Below are 20,423 nucleotides of genomic sequence, written 5' to 3'. Positions count from 1 at the left end.
AAGTATTTCCTGTCATTTGATATCATGTGTCTTTCTCTTGGCATTTCATACGCATGGCTAAACAAAGTAATAGTTCAAAAGTAATTATTAAAAGGTTCCACATTGGGCGCCATTTCAATATTTTACAATTTTTTCAGATGCATTATTTTCTTACATCATTCAAATTACTTCATTTTTAATTATGCATAACTATCTTGATTTCTAAGTAGCTTACCCATAGAAATAATATAATAATATTTTCACGTTGGGCGCCATTTTATTAAAATACAAATCTTAAAATGTCATTTCAAGTGTCTTTCTCTTAACCTTTCATGTGGTTGACGTATGCTTAAACAAAAGTTACAGTTTAAAAGTAATTATTAAAAGAATTTACGTTGGGCGCCATCCTGTTGAAAGCTTTCTTTTGCTTTCCATTTTGCAATAGATAGAAAATTTTAAGAGTCTTTTAACAAACCCAATTTCTTAATATAAAATGCATAACTATAAATCATAACACAATAGAGTGACAGTTTAAGTAAATACAGATTTTACGTTGAAATAAAATTATTAGTTCCGAAGTTGGGTACAAATTAAAATATAAGTGTATTTAATGTAGCCAAAAGTTCGAAAATTATGTTTTCGTTTAAACGTTGGGCGCCATTTAGAACTTTTGACCTTTATTACGCGAAGTAACTTTGAAATATGGAAGAAAAACCCTTGCACTGGGCGCCATTTCATTTTGTTCATAACAGATTCATTTCGGACTCTTCTTTTAGGGACAACATATCATAAATAACTTAACTAAAAAATAACTTAAATAACTTAAACAAATTTATATTAAAACCATAATCTTGTAAATTTCCAGGAAGCCAAGGATCACTGCACACCATCACCCTGCATTCAGGGAAGCTGTCTTAATACACCCGGTGGATATTACTGTCATTGCCCTCCAGATCATGAAGGTAAACACTGTGAGAATATGCGCCCGCTCTGCTCTTCGCCCCACTGTAATGGTAAGTTTAAGTCGAACATAACATACACAAAAATCGAAGATGATGCTATCTTTTCATACATATTATATCCCAAACAAAACAACTTTGTAATGTAGATATTATGTATCTATAAGATATTGTATATATTCATCTAGGTATGGAGAAAGATACTATAGATATTACCATCAGTGTGCGATGTTAGTAATCCCCAAACAAATGTGAACATTTCGAAGGCTTTAAAAGGCCAAAAGAAGATCTATTTGTTTAGTTAAGAGAGATTTATTTGCTCTGACACTCTGGGCTTGTAAAATAGTTTTAAAGATATCATTGTCTGTCCGTTCCGTCGCGTCCGTCCGTTCATCCATCCGTGTGTGTGGTGTATGCTTTGGGGCAAAGTAATTTTCTTGGTTCTTTGGTTTTTTGTCACCAAACAAAACATTAAAATTGTGTACGCATGTCACGTGAGCTATTCTTCAGATGTTGTTGGACAAATATGGCAAAATCTTTGTATGAATCGGATTTTAAATGATGGATGTGACTGCACGAATGCGTGAAAATGCGTTCACGTGAAGACGTTTTTTTCCTGTTGATATTGTTTTTGTTGCTGACTTCGTTGATGTCTCAGTTTTGGTGTATAGTAAATTTAGTTTTATTGTTTTGGAAACAATGTAAATTGTTGACAAGTAGGCAGTGGGAGTTGATTCTTAATATTTTGTTCGAATGTTATTTGTAGAGAAACTTTTTTAAAGAATTACTGTCATTGACAAACCTATGAATTTACAATCTGTGGGAGGATGTGTGTTCCATCATGATGGAACTTTATGTTCAATGCGATGCACAACTTTCATCATTTGTCAAGTTGTCAATTATTATTCATAAGTAGTGTTTTTGTAAAGGGTAGTGTTTAGCAAAATATGGATCTTGACTGATGATGGCGACGGAAGAAATCAAAAGTATGGAAAACATAAACAACAATAAAAGATGTAGGTGAGTGGCAAATGTGTTGGTGACTAGACATATTTATGAGATGCAGAAGTTTTGAGTTAAGACTTATTACTTAATCTTTAATTAGGCTTAATTTTTCATAATTTACAGACCTATATTTAGAATTATTTAAGAACTTCACTTCCAAGCTCCTATTTCATAAACATTTACAATTGAGACAGGTGACAATTTGATAACTTACAACTTGGCAATTGTCAAAATCTGTAATTGAATAAACAATTTGACAATTTTGTAGAACTTTGGAAAAATAAACGACAATCATCAGTCATCTTTTAATTTCATAAAGAAATTGTAATGACAATAAATTGTGAAGTATTTTTCCACAGTTGTCAGGAATTTTTCGACGAATTTGTACTGACATTTTTTGTATTTAATAAAAAATTAAAAAAAAAAACAATTTGCATATTTCTCAATATTTAATTAACAATTTCGACATGAAACTCAGTTACGGTCAAGTGTTGACAGTGAAAAGACCTAAATTGATAAACGATTTATTTTAGTACAATTATTTATTGTAATTGTAATTGCTCCTACCATATTGAAAACTTTAGACCCATTTCCCTTCTTTCTAACCTGGGAAAAATTCTTAAAAAAATAATGCTTGCGAAGTTCCTCAACTTCTTCGGCGGCTCGGACTTGGACAGGTAAAATTTGGTTTCAAAAGAGGCCACTGTACTGAACACGTGCTCCTTTACTTTCAAGACAAAATTTTAAACAAGTTACGGTCTAAAATATGCTCTGTGGCTTGTGCACTTGATTTAAAAAAAGCATTTGACTCGGTATGGCATGCAGGGCTTTTATACAAACTCAATCAGCTAAATTTTCCTCAAATATATATACAAATCTTGAAAACTTCCTTTTAAACCGAAGCCTCTCAGTCAACTTTGAAGGCAAGTAATCCTCTCTTATCAACATCCAAACTGGTGTGCCCCAAGGATGCATCCTTGGTCCCCTTATCTTCAACCTTTACCTGTATGACCTGCCAATTCAACATCGCTGCTCTGAAGCAGTTTTCTATGCTGACGACACCATCTTGTTCTGTCCCAATGAGAGACCACACGAAGTTCTTAACTCGGTGAGATCCCCTCTCAACTTAGTCATCCCATACTACAAGAAATGGGGAATCGAACTGAATACCAATAAATGCGAGCTGATTCGCTTTCGCAATGCAGCAGGCAAGGGGCACCACCTTGCTGTCCGAGAAAGTCGATACCTAAATCTCACTATTGACGGCAACTCCGTCCCCCTAAAAAAAATCTATAAAATAACTCCATAAAAGATTAAAAATGAACGCTCATACGAGAAAGGCTTTGAATAATAGCAAGGGTGCAGCTGCAAAGCTTAAGCTTCTGCTCAACTCAAAACATGCGGAAACAAAAACAAAACTTTTAATGTATAAAACTTTGATTCGTCCCTTAATGTGCTATGGATTCCTCATATGGTTTCAAGTCGATCCCAATGTTGCAAAGGAATTCCATAGATTCGAACGCTACATCATCTGAAAATGTATCAATAAAGGCCGCTGACCAGGCTGTAAATGGCCTGGCAGAAAAGCATGACAAATTTGCAGAATTGTCACCTGTCAATTTTAATGAAGTTTCCGCCTTAACCATTTTTATTTTTAATAAGGTGCATCACAAAGCTGACCAATAATTCTAACCTAAACAAAAACAACAAATTCATTATAGCCAGTGTGCAGAACTCTCTGCGTTTATTCCCATGCTTGTGGGGACCTACATTTTTTTGAGAGAAATTGCCAGACCCTCTAAGAGTAATTCTTGTCAGGAGAAATGTTTTCTCTTACAAGTATTTCGGATTCGGCATAAATACTGCAGATCCACTTCCACACTGACATTTATTGCCACAGGAATGGTTCTGGATCCCAAATAAATAAGTTCTGGTTCTTCAGGATGTTTAGTGCAATCATTATTTTATTTATTATTAATTTGACGTATCCTAAAAAAGAATAAAATCACACGACTGAGACGGCCAATTCACATCAGATCAATTTCTTGACATAATTCGACCACCAAATGTTTGACCTAAAAAGAAGTGATGGTTAAATGCGCTATATGACATGATTCGCTGTCATGTTGTGACCATTTTTTCCCAAATGGTTTTCAATGTCAATGTTTACGACATTTGCGGATTTAAAGACTTGTAAAGGGTGTTTGAAGTGAGTGTGACTGTCATGCCAGAGGTTTTGGATTCAATCGCTGCCTGTGACATCTCAAGTTTTTTTCACAGGAGGAATTGACATAACTTAAGTCAAATAAGAAGAATCTAATTAATGGTTGAAAGTCAAAACATTTTGTTTGCGAATAAAACACAAAGCTTTACATTTGTCTATGTTTAATAAAAGCTTATTTATGAAACACCATTCGCGAAAAATATTTAGATCATCTTGTAGGAGTAAACAGTCGTCAAGTGAGTCAATTTAAATAAACAGTAAAGGTCCTAAGTAGCTACCTTGTGGTACACCAGAGTTTGTATAAAAATATGATGATCGCTCATTCCTAAAAACTTCGCTGTATGATCTATTATAAAAGTACGACGAAACCCAACTAACATATTATTTGTTAAAGCCTTCGGATTTAAGTTTGGAAGTTAATGTTTTATGACACAATTTATGAAAGGCCTTACTGAAAATCTGTGAAGACACAGTCAACTTGTTTCCGTTTTTTCAAACGAATTTAAACAAAAAGAACTGAAATGAAAGAGGTTAGTAACTGATGACTTATTTTGAACAAAACCATGTTGACTGTCACAAGTTATAGACCTACAATTAAACGATATGACTTTACAAATAATAGACTTAAATAACTTAGGTACGACGGACAGTTTTGCAATGGGACGATCATTTTTTATTTAATTTTACTACCCTTTTTATATACCAGTGTTAAGTACGAACTCTTCCAAATTTTAGAAAAAATTGAAGATTTGAACGATTCATTAAAAAGGATATGAAGAATAGAATAAATAGGATGCGCATTTTTTCAAAATATAAGAACAAACGTCAAGTTCCGAAGCTTTGCGAACGATTTCAACTTCAGAGATCCAAAGACTAATTGAATTCAAATGAGGGAATTTTATGAGAGGGCCAATAACTTAGGCTTTTGACAGGAGTTCGCTACTTCAAAAGCAAACATATTTGAAATTTTTCAGAGTCATGGCTAAGTTCGCTGTTGAAAGACATGCAGTTTGGGTACCCTTCAGTATTTCTCTTACTTTTAACATAGCTCCAAAAGTTTCTTGTGTTGTTTTTTATGTCGGTTTCAATATTTAAAATAAAGCCATTATAAAGAATATCTGAATAGTCAATAAACATATTTTTTAGATCATTGTATATTACCAAGTCATAATCAGCTTTTGTTATATTATATTTAATCCAGGCCTTGTTTTTTAAGTTTTTAGGCAAGAGTCAAACCATGAAGGAGATTTAGAAATATTGCGCGGTTTTCTCAATAGTGTAGCCTCATAAAAAAGTTAAAGAGAACACAGTAGAATTTATAGCACATGTCACAGTTCTCAAACAAATGATTGCAGTTAACATTACATAACAGGTTGAAAAGTTCATTAAGTCTGCATTTTTTAAAGTTAAATTCAAGATTTTCTTTGGTGGAATTAGGAACATTACACACATTTAAATTAAAAGATAGGTCTAATGCTAGGCGATGTCAGTCTTGGTCAAATATGAAGGTCCATCAATTTTTAAAGGCTTTTTTCAACATTTGTGGTCGTATATCGACGATAAGGGGCCGAATTTTGTAGCCCAATCGTTTCGTTCTTGTCACTTCACATATCCCCACAGAAAAAAGCTACGTTAAATCACATGATCATGGAGGCCAATTCACGGGTCCGTCCGTGACATGACACTATACGGTTACCAAACGTTCCTGTTAATAAATCAATTTTTTTACGAGCTGTGTGGCATGTTGCACCGCATTTTGTTGAAAACACAGCTTCTGCACATCCAGGTTATTCGATTTGCGAACGAAAAAGTCAGTACTTAATCATAGCTCTATAATTTTCTGGCAAGCATCCTTTTTAAAGAAAAAACGGACCTAGCGTAACCTAATTATAACCTTAGAGATTATCATTACCATATGTATACTGCGGGCTTCGCTAAACAAAATTCACTGATAAAAAGTGGGATCAATGGCAATCTTGCTTTGGACCCATTACCCGAACTTACGCTTTGAAAGGAGATCACGTAGCTTCCATTCTTGAAATACCAATTAAAAAATAAATCAATTGACAGCTCACAAAATGGCCACTAGTTAAAATAATGTTGCCAACTTTAAGTTCTTTAACTCTTATAAAAAGCACCCGTTACATAAGAATCAAACATAGTGCTTAAACCAAGCGCTAAAATCATGGAAATGGGTAACGTTTGCTTCATGTGTGTTCTGCTTAATAGTTCCAACATCAAACCTTACCTACAAAACAAATTCTTTTTCACATACGACCTATGCCTTAGAACTCGTATCTTTCTTCCAATAAATCTTAATCAGACTCTCAATTTTCTTACTAAATTTGAAGATTTTGACCTCCTCGCATGGTACAAATTACAAAACGTTAAGAAAACAAATAGTCATTAAAAACTCGCACCCCCAGTGTGTGTATTTAATTTTTCTTCTTCTAAACTATTACCAGGCCAAACATTTTTCAATTTCATCAACTAATCGATAGCATTAATTCTTGATTCATTGAAATCATCATTAATTTTATCAATTTGTATTTTTTTTTCTCTTTCTTTCTTTTTTAAATTCTTTAATTTGTATTTATGGTTTTTTCATTTTTATTTATTTATTTATAGAAAGTTGTACACCACCCATAACTAACTCAACACAGTTCCCGGCATTTCCTTGTAGTGGACACGGGAATTGTGAAAACGGAGACGTTGGCACCTACTGCAAGTGTCATCCAGGACGTACAGGAACCTACTGTGAGCACAGTGAGTATCATCCTCTTGTCCACTTGTTTAAATTTATCGGTTATCCTCTTGAGTAACCTACAACAGCAAAAAAGAATCAAATAAAATAAAAATCCACTCAACCAAGCAAAATACCATCTTCATCCTTTAGCAAAGTGCGTGCTTTGACTCTGCCAGGGTCTGTCTATAGCGACATTTCGATTCAGTGGGCGAAGATGAAAAAGAGCCCTGTTTTCCTGTGACATATCTGTCAAAACACTGCATTCTAAAAAGTGAATTCAAGTACTATTAAAGCCATTGTTATTTTGACATCTGTCAAATATATGTCAAATGTAAGTGAATGTTGAATAGAATTAGGCAGTTTTACACAACATAAGGGACTACATTTGCAGTCAAATGCATTCTAGTTAGTTTTTCAAGTGTCAACTACCAAAATCATTATTATTTACAAAACACTCCTAAGGCGGACTTCAATAAGTCCATCACGACCTGTATCTTGAATTGTAAGTTTCAAGTTTGAAAATAAATAAATTACAGATCAATAAAGTTCAGCTTTCAATCAAATGAAAAAACATGATCAGCAGTCATTTTGAAATAAGTGGACTTTACTTGATAGTAAGGGAGGTTTTGATTGGCAAGTTAGCCAATCAGTCACTTTCAATATGTCTTAAATGTTAAGCAACTTTTTGGCAATTGGCATATCGGGTACTTAAAACTTATTGCCTTACGTTCGAATCTCCTAAGTCATCTGAACCTGCCGATTGTAAAACTTGTCAAGTCTCAATGGGTGTGTTCAATCCCGTGTTAAAAGGGTATCTTGGATATGTGGATTTTAAGATACCTTATCGAACGAGTTTGACAGCTGTACTAAAGCTGAACAAAAAGCTGAAATCAATTTTCAAGTTTCTTGAAATTCAACCATTCATTGAATAAGGTGTTCTGTCAGATACCTATATACCCCAGAAATTCTTGGATACCTTTGGATTCCTTTTTTGACATTTCAGCTGTTTTTGATCAGCTGTTATTTTACACGTAAAACACTAACAAAAAGGTATCCAGATACCCTATCTGTCTGAGATTAAACGCAGCCAATCAATGATTAAATGACGCATCATTGTCAAAATTAACGACAAAGCAGCATCCAGAAAATTTATCTGTCAAAATTCCTTAAACATTATGTTAAATTGATAGACAAATTTTCAACTTAGTTTCTTTTACCAGATTCATGAACTTGGCGCCCTTTCTTGCTTTATGTTCAAGATCCAACCTTGTTCTTCGTGTACGATTTTCTTAAAGTCTTGTATTATAGACCTTTTCAAAAAGATACGTACGTTAAATTATTTATTATTGATTAATCCGCTAATAAACTAATCTCTGAGATGCCACATACATACCCTGGTATACGAGATGACAGCACGCATTATCCCTCATTCCCCTTGTCCCATTTAAGAAGAGATTATAGATATTAAATTATCTTCAAAAAGAAGAAGTATAAGAAGAAGAAAAAGAAGTCAAAGACTGCTAAGCTGAGACACCAGAGACCAAACGATCATGCAAGCAAGCGAGCATCTTCTTGCTTCTTGCTTCTTCGTCTCGTCGTCGTTGTCGGTCTTCGTCGGCTGTCTTGGCCGGGGCAATGGTGTGTCGGATGCTGATGCGCTGAGTTGTCTTCTTTTTCTTGTTCTTTCTTGGAATACCTATGTAACTTCCTTCCAGGAGATCACACACCAAAAAAAAGCTAATTAAAAATACCACACAATTTTATTTTTCTCCCGCAGATTTAAATGAATGCTCCCCGAATCCCTGCCGCAATGGAGGAATCTGCTTGGACGGAGAAGGTGATTTCACATGCGAGTGCATATCAGGTTGGACAGGTAAGAAGAACCCAATAAACATTCGTCTTCACTGAATCCCAATTCCAATCCCAATCCCGATTCGAGTCTTAAGTCCAAGTAAAAGTCCGAATATACGCGTTCGAGTTCCCCGCGCTCGCGCACACTTGCTTAAATGTTTTCCATCTCGGATTTATCGATGACTCCTCACAGGAGTTGGAACAGCAGTGGTGGCGGCGGTGGTGGTGGTGATGGCATGGCGATGGTGAATGAGTCCCTCTGGCCGGGTGTCGTCGGAAGGTCCCTTTCGCCGCATCCTCATTAGTTCCTCGCCCATATTTTGGGCAATTTTTTGTTTGCATGCATCAGCATCGTCAGAGTCACACACGAAGAGTCAATTTTTCTTGTGCATGATGGTCTGCTCTGTGCCGGTCCTGCTGGCATGTCTACCTGCTCCAAAGTTGCAATCGCAAGTAGCAACTCGCAGACAGAGTCAGAGAGAGGGAGAGTTATTTTTCGTAATGGTGCTGCATTCCTGCGCAGAGGGATATCGCTTTGGCTCTGTTGCTGGTTGCATCTGAATCCGAATCCAAATTCGAATCTTCTACGTTGATCCAAGCCGCCGCGCCGTGCCATCCATCCCCATTGCCATCGCCATCTCCATTTGAAGCAGCCAAGGATGATCGAAGGAAACAGTATCGGGCAATAGGCTCATACTCATGTTCACATGTCGTCGCCATCGCAGTGTCGTTGATGGTGTTTGCGGGCTTATTCCGTCGCTGAAGACCAAGTTGTAGATCGGTTTCTTGGTTTCTTCGATTTATTTTATTTTTGTTTTTGGAGGAGTCTTCCACTTCGTATTCGGTCTTCCAGAGCCTGTTCGATCAGCAGGCTAGCTGCGCTGCTGCAAACTGCAGAGCGTAGAGCACAGAGCTCCGAGCTCAGATCTTTAGAGCTCTGGAGCACAGTGCAAAATAAAAATACAAAATATTTTAATTAAAAATTCCTAATCGTGTGTGAAGTATTCTTTATCTGATTGTGGCAGGCAGACTACTTGTAGAACGTAAAAGGGAATTAATACCGTGTCCGTGTGGAACACGCAGTGTCCGTGCAGAGATTATAATTTCTTTCTCCTTCTCTTTTTGGAAGGCTTACCACTTGGCGTGGCACTGCTGCACTGCACGGCTACGTGAATCTTTTTAGATGGAAATTTTTATGTTTATGCGCGCGAAATAACGAAATAAAATAGAAGCAAAAGTTACAACTAGTTTTTCGTAATCTTACTCTGGACTTACGACGAGTATAGTTGTAGTAGTAGTAGTCTCCACTTGTCGCTGGAAAATTGAACATAACGCCGAACAAATTATTTGCAGGTAAACGTTGCTCGGAGCGTGCGACTCAGTGCTACGCTGGACAGTGCCAAAACGGCGGAACATGTGTAACTGCGGACGGTGGAACGGCGCAATGTCGATGTGCGCCTGGCTGGAATGGGCAATTTTGCAGCGAAGCAATCGACCAGTGCCAGGGTCAGCCTTGTCATAACGGGGGCACCTGTGAATCCGGATCGGGGTGGTTTCGTTGTCTGTGTGCCCAGGGCTTCTCTGGACCCGATTGTAGGATAAATGTTAACGAGTGTTCGCCACAACCGTGTCTGGGCGGTGCTCGTTGCATCGATGGCATCGGCGGATACACCTGTGTCTGTCCGCCCGGAAGGCAAGGAGTTCGTTGTGAGATTTGTAAGTTACACTGATGGTTGTTAGATTAAAGTCTTCATTAAGCTGACATTATTTTATGTGTTCTTTTGCCTTTCCACAGCCCTCTCGGATCCCCAGTCGGCGTGCCTGAATATAACAACCCTGTCACCTTATAATTCGCTAATCAACAGCACTAACGTAACAACACTGCCCGTTACATTGGAGGAATCTTGCAACGCGTGTACTTGTGTCAAGGGAAAACGAAAGTGTACGAATCTTTGGTGTGGTCTGCCCAATTGTGTTGGTGACGAATCGAAGTTTTCGAACTCATCAATAGTCTGCCAGAGCCATGAAGTGTGTGTGCCATCATTGCGGGAGTCCTGCTTATCGCCACCGTGTTCGCCCAGAGGTGATTGTCGAGAGCTGGAGCCGTCACGCAGAGTGGCTCCTCCGAAACTGCCGGCCAAAAGTGAATGTTGGCCAAATCAAGCTGTTCTCAATGAGAACTGTGCCCGATTGACAATTCTTGTGGAATTAGAGAGACTTTCTAAAGGAACATCGGTCGAGAGTCTGTGCTCGACCATGCGCTTGCTGCTGGCTGGAAGAATGGTCAACGAGCCAGCAAGTGAAGGGATGCTGATTTTAATTTGTGACTTAAAGACATCGACGAATGATACCATCGAAGTGACACTGGTAAGTTTTCATTTTCCATAAAAAGTGATTATTTATTGGCTTTAAAAATAGTTTCTCTTTTTAATCGAGGCATAACGGTTAATGCAAATCCAAATTTAATGACAACTTATGGTAGACTAATTTGTATGATACCATAAAGTAATAGTAACCTGAACATTTGACAGTTTATGATTGGTATAAAATAAAGACACTTACTTTCAGTAAAATGGCATAGTTTATTGATTAAAAAGTGCATAATCAACTTTTTTTTTTAAATTTTTCAAAAATTAATTATACGAAAATTTAAACATTTATTAACTGTCATTGAGAAACAACGAACAACATTTAGTTCGATTTGATAAGAGTTGTTTTGGAGTTTTCCATTTGAAAACTAAATCAATTAATTTTTGATCTACACATATCTGTCAAAACACAAATAAATTGAATAATTTGCAATAAAGATCAAATTTGCAGATCTCGATTTTTTGACAGATTCATCCCTATTTGAACTTATAATATTTTTATTATAAACAAAGGTTTTTCTGGAAATTTGACAGCTCTACCGCACTCGTTGACACGTACACGAAGTTAAACTTAATCGTGTTCCATGCGCCACGATAAAAAAGTCAATTTTTGCCGAATCCATGAAAAACACTATTAGTTTTTATTTTAATTGAGAACTAGTTTCACAAAGCGTATTATCCTTTTGACATTTAAGTCAGTCGTAAGATAGAGTACAATCGGTCACTTTGGCCAAATTTTAACGACTTTAGAAAAAAATATGAATTGGAGTGACAGTTCTGCCTCAAATAGGTTCTGTTTAATGTCTCTTGAATCTTTTTTCGCCGTCCAAAAAAATGAACTTAAGGTAATATGTATGCGATGACGTTTAATGTTAAGTTTAACTATTCGGCCTTAAACTTCAAATCAAAAACAAACAATGTGGCCGCCATTGGTTATCAAAATGAACTTAAGGTAATATGCGATGATATTTAATGTTAGTTTTACTTATTCGGCCTTAGACTTCAAATCAAAAACAAACAATATGGCTGCCATTGGCTATCAAAATGAACTTAATTTAATATGCGATGACGTTTAATGTTAAGTTTACGTATTCGGCCTTAGACTTCAAATCAAAAACAAACAATATGGCCGTCATTGGCTATCAAAATGAACTTAAGGTAATATGCGATGACGTTTAATGTTAATTTTACTTATTCGGCCTTAGACTTCAAATCAAAAACAAACAACATGGCTGCCATTGGCTATCAAAATGAACTTAAGGTAATATGCGATGACGTTTAATGTTAAGTTTACGTATTCGGCCTTAAACTTCAAATAAAAAACAAACAATATGGCCGCCATTGGTTATTAATATGAACTGAAGGTAATATGCGATGACGTTTAATGTTAATTTTACTTATTCGGCCTTAGACTTCAAATCAAAAACAAACAATATGGCTGCCATTGGCTATCAAAATGAACTTAAAGTAATATGCGATGACGTTTAATGTTAAGTTTACGTATTTGGCCTTAAACTTCAAATCAAAAACAAACAATATGGCCGCCATTGGCTATCAAAATCTGCCGTCAGCATTTTGTCCTATTTTAAAAATGAGAAATTCAATTCTTTAAAATGTTGAGAACTTCCTGGAAGTTATCAAAAAATATTAACAGAAATGAATGTACAAATTTGACACTTACTTTTGACGTTTCGCTATCTTCGGAGCTTCCATTAAACTAAAAAACTTTATTAAATAGATTAAGATACGTATTGCCTATAGATTTATAAACGGTTTTAAAATAAGAGATTTAATTTGAATAGCCCGCTATTTCGTTGGATGTCACTTATGAAGATATCATCTTTTGACATTTAACAATAACATTATTTGATAGCATATTTTATTTCCTTATATTGATATCTTTTTTATTTACTTCTTTACAGTCATCTACTAAAGTTGGTGATGCACAACTCCCTCTGGCAATCAAACTTCTCGGCGAATTACTCTCACGGCAAAGCGGAATATCTCATTCGAATCAGCAAGTCGCAAAACCCAGTCTAGCACCTTTGATTTCGATTCTCGAAGTCAAAGTCGAAACTGCCTTGGTCACGAAGAACTCGAGTAGTTCGGGTCTTTTGTTTGGCATCCTTTGTGGTATTGGAATAGTTTTGATTGGATTCGCAATCTTTATGGTCATGATATGGAAGCAAAAGACCAGCATTCGGACTACGTCCGGTATCAATTTGACTTCATCGCTTGACGCTTTGCGACACGAGGAAGAAAAGTCAAATAATCTGCAAAACGAAGAGATGCTAAAGCGATACACAAATCCCCTAAAAGGGAGTACGAGTTCTCTGCGGGCAAATGGCATGGAGTTGAGTCTTAATCCTGCTCCGGAATTGGCGAGTATACCGCCGCTTGCAGCAGGGCCAAGTTCTCTGCATCATTCGCAGCCTATTTATCCACCGTGTGAGTCGAATTTTGACCACGAGCTGGACTCGTCGTCCAAGGCTATGCAGCAAAAGCGCAGTTCCCAGATTCTGCTGCATAAAACCCAAAACTCCGACATGAAGAAGAACACAGTCGGTTCGTTGGACAGTCCGCGCAAGGACTTTGGAAAACGCTCAATCAACTGTAAATCTGCGCCGCCCATAACTGGAGATCCCGATGTCCTAACGGTGCATGTGTAGTAAAGGGCCGCATGGTACAGGCCGCAGTTTTAAGTTAACCGTAGGTTGTCATTGGTTGTAAATGTTAGATATTTATTGTAATATATTTAAGTTTCCGGTTGTCTTCCGATAGAGGGGGTTGTTAAAACAAAATGAAATGAAGTAAAGTGAAAAGAAAATGAGATCTCGTACGATACGCACGAAAGTTGTTTAATTTGTTCTATAAAACGTATAATTAACTGAAGAGATGCACATAAGTTCCTCGCAAAATGCATTTAAAAAAGTTAAGAGAGAAAGAGACAAACAATGTTGAGTGAAGCGCCATCTATATATATATATACTTCAGAGCCTACTTAAACAAATTAAAATATAATTTAAAACAAAAGAAATCTCACGCAGTATTCAAGTTAAAAATAAAATAAAAATATTAAACAGCAATATATTAATAATAATTGTTTTCAAATCCTAATGAGTGTGATATTATAAAATTAAATCTAACTTAAAATTAAGTTTAAAATTAAGAAAGAATTTAAAAAAAAGAAAAAAACAGAAGTTAACTTAAGAGAATTTCTTAATAAATTTGTAAATACACAAAATATTTTTATATATAAATATATTTTTGTAAATAGGTACCTACGATTATGAAGTGTATATAGTTTATTTAAAAAATTTATAATTATAAACTTAAAAAGATAAGAATTTTGATGCAATTCCAGTTATTTTTTTAATTCACCCCTCTTAAGTTTAAGATATACATATATATTTTTTTATTTTACAGTAATCTTAATTTCTTAAAAAATAAATTATTATTTATTTAGTTTAATCAAAAAATTAAAAAGCAACACAAAAAAACAAACAACTTTATTTTTCATAAACATTTAAGTAGAGGTTAATGTTTAAAATTCAAAGGCTGATGTTGATGATTTTTACTTCATTATTATTTGTTTGTAGAAACAGAATAATGTATTTTTGAATATTTAATTTTTTTAATATAACTGTAGATTTTATTTTAAATAAAAATATTTTAATTTTTAATTAATTATTTAAGTAGGTATAGGTAGATATTTTTTTAAGAATTTTAAATATTTTTTTGTAAATTAAAACAGTGAGGATATGTTTATAATTATTTTGTTCAATTAAAAGCAATGTGAATTTATGCAATAGAGTTGTCAATAATTAATTGTTTATAAAATTTAAATTAAAACAAAACACGATTATTGTAAGAATTATATATATAGAGAAATACAATTTTACATTAAAAAGAATTAAAACTTTAATTGTGTTGTGTACTTGATTTGAGTCGACGGTTATCCAATTGTCAATCGTTTTTAAAGTTTGAGGTTGTAAAGAAATCTTACAACGAAACTTACGGTGTGGCAGTATGGTGGAAGACCGATTTTAACGTACGGTGTGGCAGTATGGTGGACTGCTTTAGAGAAATCTATAAACAGGGATAAGCTAAGTAAAGTCCAACGTTCAGCTTGCCTATGTGAAAGCGGATTGCTTTGTACGACCCCATCTGCGACACTGGACACCTTACTCTACCTAACACCTTTTGACATTTTTAGGAAACAAATAGGTGCAAGCTCTGCTATTCGCCTCAATGCTTCGTCGCAGTGGACTAACAACAACATTGGCCACTCCGTAATTCTTAGGTATTTAGAATCAATTCCAAAACACACAGACTACACCATCCACCAACAGCAATTCGACAGAAATTTCCAGATTCCTATACCTCCCAGATCTTTTTGGGAAGATATTACATTCTTGGAGGATGAGTCAATCCATTTTTACACATATGGGTCAAAAACAAAAGAAAGGGTTGGTGGAGGTGTGTACTCTGAACGACTGGAATTAAGTCTCTCATTCTGCCTTCCAATCATTGTAGCGTGTTTCAGGAGGAACTTTTGGCGATGAAGGAAGTCTTGTCCAGACTTAAAGAAAACGTGATAATGATATCCTGTCTGTCTGATATCTGTATTTTCTCAGATAGATAGGTCGCTATCAAATCTCTGAACTCTGTCTCTACAAACTCTTTAACAGTCCATAACCTTCGATCATCTCTAATGGAGATGGCACAACAGTTAAATATTCACCTTTGCTGGATGCTGGGCCATAGAGACATGCCAGGTAACTGTAAGGCAGATGAACTCGCCAAGAACGGTACAGTGCAGGCCATCCTACCACGTTTGTCAAGTACTGGCATACCAATCGCTACTTGAGGAAGATAGGCACCAGGTGGAACAACATCACCACGTGTCAAGTCACAAAAAACATCTGGCCAACATTGGATTTAAAACGTTCAAGTTGCTTGCTCTCTATAAGCAGATCGCATATAAGCGCGATAATAGGTTTCATAACCGGACACTGTCTAATAGGAAAGCACGCTACGCGACTAGGCGTATTCTCAAATGACTTTTACAGAAGCTGTATGGACGAGAAAGAGGAAGAAACTGTTCTTCATCTTCTCTGCACATGCCCTACTCTGGCTCGAAAACGCAAGAATTACCTAGGAGAATTCTTCTTTAACGATCTAAATCACATCAGTATAATCAGCCTCTCACGTTTCGTAAGGGACTCAAACTGGTTCCATTGAGCTTAGGAGGAAGCCTCAAGATTCATGTGGTATCACAATGGGCCATTAAACTGGCTTAAGTGTGTCCGTTTTCATCTTGGACAGCCAATATAACCTAACCTAACCTCATAAGAATCCATTGTTTGCATTCAATCTCGTGTTAAATAAGCTATCCTGGAAAGTTGAATTTAATGAGATACCTTATTGAAGGTGTTAGACAACTTTATTGAGGTAGCTGGCAAAAAAATAAAAACAGATTTCATATACATACATACATAATGCACACAATCTTTTAGATATCGAGGTCCAGATTTTTACCAAAAAACATATAAATTTGTAATTTGTAAATAATAGGGCTCGACCTGCCCTAGCCATCTTAAGCGTTGTACTGCTGATTAAATTTCCCCGCCAGATGTTACTATGCCCGTCGACACAAACCGGACCATAGATCGTACGCAGAACCTTCCTCTTGAAGATACCAAGAGATCCTTCATCCGCCTGGGAGAGGGTCCATGCTTCTGCACCATACAGCAAGACTGGGATGATTAAAGTTTTCCTCAACTGCTTACTTAGGCCAAAGAAACAGGGATTAGCAAGGGTAATTCTGCGTTTGATCTCCGCACTGATGTCATTAGCAGATTTAACAGAGCAGTGCCCAGATAAACAAATTCGTTTACCACTTCGAAGTTGTACCTGTCGATTGTCACATTTTGACCAAGTCTACGGTGTGAATCGACTCTATTTGACGACAGTAAATACTTCGTTTTGCCCTCTTTAATGTCAAGACCCATTTTCTTCGCCTCAAACTCGACATTAGAGAAAGCACCCGTCACTGCTTGTTTGGTTCTTCCCATAATGTCGATGTCATCTGCATATCCAAGATATTGTGTGGATTTTTGAAAGATGGTGCCACTTGTATTGGCATTGGCGTTGGTGTTGCGCACCAATCTTTCAAGAACAATATTGAAGCAGCTATATGACAGCGCATCGCCTTGACCAGAGGACTTTGGTGGTTTCCAAGGTTTCGGTCGAGTCTCTTCCTATTTTGACGCAGCAAGGAGCATTTTCCGGCATCATCCTGATAAGTATTGGTTTGGTAGGGATACCAAAACTCAACATGGCACGGTATATAAGCTGCTTTAAAATCGATGAAAAGATGGTGTGTTTTATTGTTATGATCTTGGGTCTTTTCTACGATTTGGCGTAGAGTGAAAATTTGGTCGATGGTAGATTTTCCAGGCTTAAAGCCAAACTGGTAAGGGCCAATTAGTTCGTCAGTAAATGACTTCAGGCGTTCAGATAATACGCTGTACAAGATCTTGTATACGATGTTTAAAAGGCTAATGCCTCTGCAGTTGGCGCAGAGAAGGCGGTCACCTTTTTTATGGATGGTGCTTAAGTTCCACTCTCGTCGGGCATGCTTTATTCCGACCATATTTTAGTAACTAACTGGTGCATCCTCCTTACCAGATCTGTTCCAGCGTACTTAAAAAGCTCCGCCTGCAGACCATCATCACCGCCCGCTTTTTTTCAACTTCAGCCTGGTGATCTCACTCTGGTCTAGTGGGCGAAACTCTATATCGGCAACCAAATGGATTTGACGTGGCTGCTCGCTGGCGGCATCTTTGACCTCATCACCATTAATCAGGTGGTTGAAATGATCTCCCAAGATTTTTAGCATTGACTGCGTCTCGAAAACGGTATTCCCCTCCTTATCTTTGCAGGCTCCAGGCTGGCTAGACTCTTCTATAAAAGCTCCGCACCTGTTAAAACATCCCTGGATCTCCTCGACTTCACGCTGCTCATGAGTTTTTTACTTTCTTCTGAGCAAGCGGTTCTCACCCCTTCTCTTGTCGAGGTAGAGCTGGTGGGAAGATCGTGTCCTCCTTTTCTGCCGCAATCTGTATGCCTCCGTTTTGGCTTTGTTTGCCTGAGCCCATTCAGAGTCAAACCAGGGGTTCCTTGGGGGGCAGCTGTGAGAAACCTTGCACCTCTTCTGCAGCATTCCTGATGGATTGTTTGCAAAGCTGCCAGTGGGTCTCTGGGAACATCTCGTCCGTTGTAGGGTTTCTCGCAAGCATCTCTAGAGCTTGCGAGCTTTCGGTCGGCATAGGCATTTGCGGTATCCTCTTGCTTCAGTCTTCTAACGTTGAATCTTCCCCTAGAGGTTGTTGTTCGCCTAAGAGCTTTCATGGATATTCGTAGGCGCAGTTTAGCACCAACTAGGTTGTGATCGGAATCTTTGTTGGCTGATCTGTACGTACGAACGCCAAGTATACTAGAGGAATGTTTTCCGTCAATAGCAACATGATCGATTTGGTTGCATGTTCGATCATCGGGGGACCGCCAAGTACCTTTGTGGATATCTGGGCTACTCAACACCATGTTTTTCTCGGTTAGGAAGTCGATAAGCCTGAGTCCGTTTCCAGATGTGATGTCGTGTAGGCTATGTCTTCCGGTTAACCTACCGGATGGCTTCCTTACCAATTTTGGCGTTAAAATCTCCCAGGAGAATTTTAACATCGTTTTTGGGACATTGTTCATATGTTTTGACGAGGAGCTCATAGAATTCTTCTTTGGTATTGTCATCCTTCTCTTCCGTCAAGCATGAGCGCTGCTAAGGTTCAGATGGTGGAATTTGGCGTTAATGCGGATTGGCGTCTTTCTTTCGCTTACTTCCCGAAAGCTTAAAACTCTTTACCTTAGTTTTCCTCTGACAGCAAAGCCACATCCAAATCAACGATTCCTCCCATCGAGAAGACACTTCCCATAGTAGAAATCACAGTCTGCTTAGCCCATTCCATCGCATCTCTTGGAGGGCTTCCACATCAGGTTTGATTTCATTTGCGAGGGGAGTTGTCAACATTATCAGTCCGTTCATCCGAGGATATTACTTGTCTTCTCATCACACTTTAAAATGTCCTTTCATGGCCGGCTTGTGAGGCGTTGTGCATGACTGAGATCGTTAGAGCTGGTTCTTCAGAGCGATATCTGGTCTTTTGCTCTTACTTTCTAAGAAGGTTTAAATTTTCGTTTTATTTTACAACTAAAAATATTCATCAATTTCTTTATCCGTCTGAATGTATGTGCCGGTGTTGTCTTCCTTTTTTTGCTTTGATCGGGATATCAGTACCCGTACCTCGGCTACAACGAAGTAGTGGTCCGAGTTAATGTTGATCCCTCGGAAAGTTCGGACATTCCGTATACTGGAGAAGTATCGTGCGTCAATCGCAATGTGGTCAATCTGGTTGACGGTTGATTGATCACGAGATTTCCAGTCCCCTTGTGGATATTAAGATATGTTATAAGCCGGATAAACCGCTCCTTACAGGCCTGGAGTCCCAATTTGTCGAAGAAGCCCTATAAGGTGTTCACTAAGTAGTTCAACCTTACTGGAACTGTAGACGCAACCGTTGATTCCATCTCGAGAATTCATCCGCTGCCGTCTGGATAAGGAGAGGTGCCTCAGTGAAAACACCTCTCTACTACTCAGCTAATTAGATACAAATACATAATCACGAAACTTTTACAAAAATGCGTAAAGAAAAACATTATTAACTCTCAAACTTCCCTCCCTCACCACTAAAAACTAAAAAAATTAATGTATGTTTACTTGACGCCTTTAGCATGTGCTAAAAAATGACAATTTGTTTCAACGGAAGTAAAATAAACAAGTTTTTCCACCGTTCGTTGCATGATTGCGTTGTGCCTAGTAGTATGCACCTATCAATAACTTGGTTTGCTGCTTACACTAACACTTGTGCTCACCATTAAATTCAATAAGCGGTGCAGCAAAAAGAACTGAAGTTTGCTTAAAATAAATCTAATTTCATTTAGAACTTGTTTGCGTCAAAAAATATTCAAAATTTCGCCATTTTCCTACGCTAATGAAAACTGTAAAAGAATACCCATAATTTGTTCATACCCTAAACTTGAAAACAATCAAATTAAGTACTGAACACACTCAATGCAGTCCACAATCCAACAGAAAGCTTTAATTTTTGTTTTGTAAACACAAAAAGCTCACCCTGCCACGAAAGCAACTGCCATCTCTGTCAATGTCAGCT

The 20,423-nt window shown here is 37.2% G+C and overlaps 1 protein-coding gene across 1 annotated transcript in view; it reads left to right on the top strand.

Moving 5' to 3' along the window:
- LOC129939847 (protein serrate) overlaps positions 1-14,170 on the top strand; it is a 130,943-nt gene extending 116,773 nt beyond the window's left edge. The window contains exons 11-16 of the mRNA XM_056048015.1: positions 845-992; positions 6,796-6,933; positions 8,691-8,786; positions 10,118-10,480; positions 10,560-11,131; positions 13,056-14,170. Of these exons, the coding sequence (XP_055903990.1) occupies positions 845-992; positions 6,796-6,933; positions 8,691-8,786; positions 10,118-10,480; positions 10,560-11,131; positions 13,056-13,802 (2,064 nt within the window). The 3' untranslated portion in view covers positions 13,803-14,170. The remainder of the gene's footprint in view (positions 1-844; positions 993-6,795; positions 6,934-8,690; positions 8,787-10,117; positions 10,481-10,559; positions 11,132-13,055) is intronic.
- Positions 14,171-20,423: the final 6,253 nt, after the last annotated feature.

The sequence above is a fragment of the Eupeodes corollae genome, chromosome 1 (genome assembly GCF_945859685.1).
Source record: "Eupeodes corollae chromosome 1, idEupCoro1.1, whole genome shotgun sequence".
NCBI classification, from domain to species: domain Eukaryota; kingdom Metazoa; phylum Arthropoda; class Insecta; order Diptera; family Syrphidae; genus Eupeodes; species Eupeodes corollae.
This window is presented reverse-complemented; position numbering and strand designations above follow the sequence as displayed.